Here is a 3,758-nt window from a genome sequence, read left to right on the forward strand (position 1 = left end):
AATAGATTTGGTGATCTGAAAAATGACAGTTTTCGTGAGAATGACCCATATATATATTCATTCTAGGATTTCCTCTTTTTTACTTTCTTACTACTGTCATTCCTGAAGTTAATACATCAGATTGTTATTTTTAGAATTTGCATTTAGTCTTGATTTTCAATCCCTTAATTTTTTTAGTGTTCCCTTACAACTTGAAGCTTGTTCGGCCTTAGCAAAAATTACATCAGGCAGTTTTGCCCAAAGAAGAATTGTTGTTGAGGCAGGAGCAGTCCCTTATTTTACAAGTTTGTTATCTTCTCCATGTGCTAATGTTGCAGAGCAAGCTGCATGGGCCTTAAGAAACATTGCAGGTAAGTTAATATTGTCAACTTTAAAGTTCAATTATAATGAATTATGATTTCATAATTTATCAGATTTATTAAATGTATTTTTTTATGCACATTTTTGTTCGAGGGAAAGGTAACTTTATAGAAATAAAACTTCCATAATAGCTTAGACTAGAATTAAGAAACTACTAAGGTTAAAAAAAAGTATAAAATATGTAATCTTAAAAAAAAAAAGTATAAAATATGATATGTAATCTTAAAAATAATTCTGATACAGTGTAATGTCCCATATCCGGACGTGCCTTTTCTGGAAGGGTCGATTTCCCGGACACTTTTTAACAATCAAAATAAACAAACATCTCTTATCTTCCCCTCTCTTGAAAAAAAAAAGTCCTTGGAGACTTTTTTTTGTTTTCTAGTTTCTAGTGATTCATGCATTAAACCCATAAATCAACAGAAAGGGGTAAAGACCTCCCAAGACCAGGACCAGACCTCTCAGGAATGCAGGAAAGGAGGGAGATTTGTTTTCAAAAGAGCACAACTGAGTTTCCCCCCTCCCTTTCCTATGCAGCCGGCTAGTAAAAGGCATTTCCTCAGAATCCGTTTTATTAGAGTGTCAGGGAAAGAAGAAATACTGTGAAAAAGGGCAGCAAACAATTAAGTGGAGAGGGAGTATGTGAATTGATTTCCCCATGTTTTTCTAAAATCAGGGGTCTGTCCAGACATTTTGTGAAAGGTCCGTTTTTCGTGAAATTGTGAAAAAATCACTCACATTCTTTCAAGCAGGGTCCGCTTTTATGAATTTGTGCAAATAGGCTCCGGTTCTTGCAAAAAACTTTTTCAAGGAGTTTTTAAATTCTAAATAGATACAAGATTATGCTTGGAACTGTAATATTATAATAAAAAAAAATAATAAATTTTCAAAAATAAACAGAAATTGCTGCTTCTAAATTAGATGCAACATGCAAATATTTGGTATTTAGCCTATACTGCTGAACGCAGAATATTCATTTCGGACGAATGATGAAAGAATCGTCTGTCGAAGACAAAACTAAATTCGTTTACATCCATCTTTCTTGTTTTCTGCCCTGGGAAGGGTTTATACTTGAAGAATGATGAAACTGTCTAAAAAGGACATGGGTTGCATATAATATTGTAATAGGAAGTTTCACTACTGATAGTTTAATAATAAACAACTACTTTTTAAATTTATTTTAACATTATAGAACTTAAAAGTTTAATGATATTAGAGTATATAGTTTTAAACTATATTTAGTTATTTTTCCTTTTTTTGGGGGGTTACTGTTTTGTACTGTTACTAATTACTACCTAATTACTGTTTTGTTTGTGTTTAAAACATCCCAATTTCTATGAATATTAATGCAGTTCTTAAAAGTTTTTTGAGAAAGTTTCAGTTTTTTGTTCTCATATTTTAATTTTATTAATAGTTCATCCAGAATTTTACTTTTGAACACCAAGGCTGAGAAGCACATTTACTATTTTCATTTTGAAATTATTAAAACCCAAACTTTTAAGTATTAGATAATAGAAGTTATGAACTCTATTACAGGAAGTATTTCCATTTATGCTTTTGATTATAACAAGCATAATATGTCTTTATGATAATTAAAAAAAGTTTATGTAGCTTTTATTTCAATTCGTTCATTCCATAGATTTAACTTATTTTTAAAGTAATCTGAAAATAGATTTGGTGATACTGTATTTAATATTAATTAAATTGCTTATATCAGTTTATTTTTATAAATATTTTTGAAGGAAAGCTCTGATTTTTAAACATTTTAAAATTATGTACTTAAGTTTGTTTAAAGAAATGCGTATTTCCATTAGTATTTAATCTTAAAAGTGGAAAAAATTTGAGATTTTTTTCTTTTATTCCTACTCAAAAACTATTTATAAAAATTTAAATAACTTTTAACAAGACAAGCTTTTTTTTTTAAAAAAAATTTTTTAAATTATTTGTTGGTTTAAGCTGTTGTTTGAACCACATTGGCTTAACTTTTTGCTTCTACAACTTGGTATACTTGCAGAGGCGTACCTAGAGAAAATGGCGCCTAATTTATTTAAGAAGAAAAAGAGAGAGTAAAAAGCATGAATTGCCGTTTGGCATATATTTTTAGCCACAGATTTGCCCGAAATAGATTTGCACGTGATAAAATTTATATAAATTAACCAAGAAGTTTTTAATTAACTTATTTATAATAACATACAATTAACTTAAGTATTTCACATAGAATTTTACCACTTTACTTGGATATCAATTGTTTTTTTTTCTTCAAGTTTTTGAAGAGTTTGTCTATTTATTTGGGAGAAAAAAACATTACTTTATGTTTTTTTAATTCTATTCATTTGATTAAACATGGTATTTAAATAAATATTTTAGAAACATTAAAATTCTAAGTAATTAGTTTATTTACATTAAAATCATTTCTTTTATCGTTTAAATCAACAAAGCAGATATTTTCTTCTTCTATAATACCCAAATCTGAAAAATTTCAATTAATGTTATCATCATGATTACAAAGCAATATAAAAGGAGCAAGGTAAATATTATTTAATAAAATTGTATAGCCTTGAAAATTAAAGATAATTAAATCACCAATAAATCTAAAAACATGTTTGAAAATAAGTGCATGATTTTTTTCTTCATAATAGTGCAAAAATAAATTAGCTAAGAGAGATGAAAGATTAGATCCTTGTGGTATTCCATCAATTTGAAAAAATATTCTTTTCCATTGTTAAGGTAGTTATTAAAAATACAATGAAAATCGCAATTAAGGATATTTTTAAAATCTTAGTAATAATTCAAAAAGACATCTTTTAGTTTAAAAAGGGGAATGCTGTTGAAAAGATCCTGGAAATCAAAAGTCGCAATCGAGTTAATTTTATTATCTTTAATATATTCTAAACTCGAGTAATTATTAGTGAAAATTCAAGAAAAATCTTCTTTAATGATATTGTTAATAATTAATGTTAAAGTAGGTTGAGGAAATGGAAACTATTATGAACATATTTTTGCGGCATCGTGGTTTAAATTTTTAAAAAGAAAATAAAGGCAATTAAAGTATAGACATTTTAGTTTCGTTTCGAATTTTTCTTCTTTTTAGGATTATAAAACTTTTTTTTAAAATCGTATTGTAGACTTGGAACTATTCAAAAGATTTAAATATTTAATTAAAAGTTTGTATATTTAAATTAAAAATTCTTATCTTTAATTCTTGTTTGTTCATTTTATACACATAAGTCCGAAGGTGGTTGGAACCCTCAAGTAAATTAGAAAAAGAATTACCTTTGATCTTTGATAATCCTAATTATTAGTATCAGATAATCATGTATTATTACAATTTTAATGGTTCGATAGGGAAGCGTTAAATCTTTTATTTTAAACTAGGAGGCTTCGCCCCCTGCTCGCTA

The 3,758-nt window shown here is 27.3% G+C and overlaps 2 protein-coding genes across 2 annotated transcripts in view; both read left to right on the plus strand.

Moving 5' to 3' along the window:
* The window catches only part of LOC122272605 (importin subunit alpha-1), a 19,009-nt gene extending 18,597 nt beyond the window's left edge, over nt 1–412 (plus strand). Inside the window, exon 3 of the mRNA XM_043056467.2 lies at nt 178–412. Within this exon, the coding sequence (XP_042912401.2) occupies nt 178–397 (220 nt within the window). The 3' untranslated portion in view covers nt 398–412. The remainder of the gene's footprint in view (nt 1–177) is intronic.
* LOC107437668 (uncharacterized) overlaps nt 1–3,758 on the plus strand; it is a gene marked incomplete in the record, with an annotated part of 82,797 nt that overhangs the window by 51,590 nt on the left and 27,449 nt on the right.

Source organism: Parasteatoda tepidariorum, chromosome 6 (genome assembly GCF_043381705.1).
Source record: "Parasteatoda tepidariorum isolate YZ-2023 chromosome 6, CAS_Ptep_4.0, whole genome shotgun sequence".
In the NCBI taxonomy this organism is placed as follows: domain Eukaryota; kingdom Metazoa; phylum Arthropoda; class Arachnida; order Araneae; family Theridiidae; genus Parasteatoda; species Parasteatoda tepidariorum.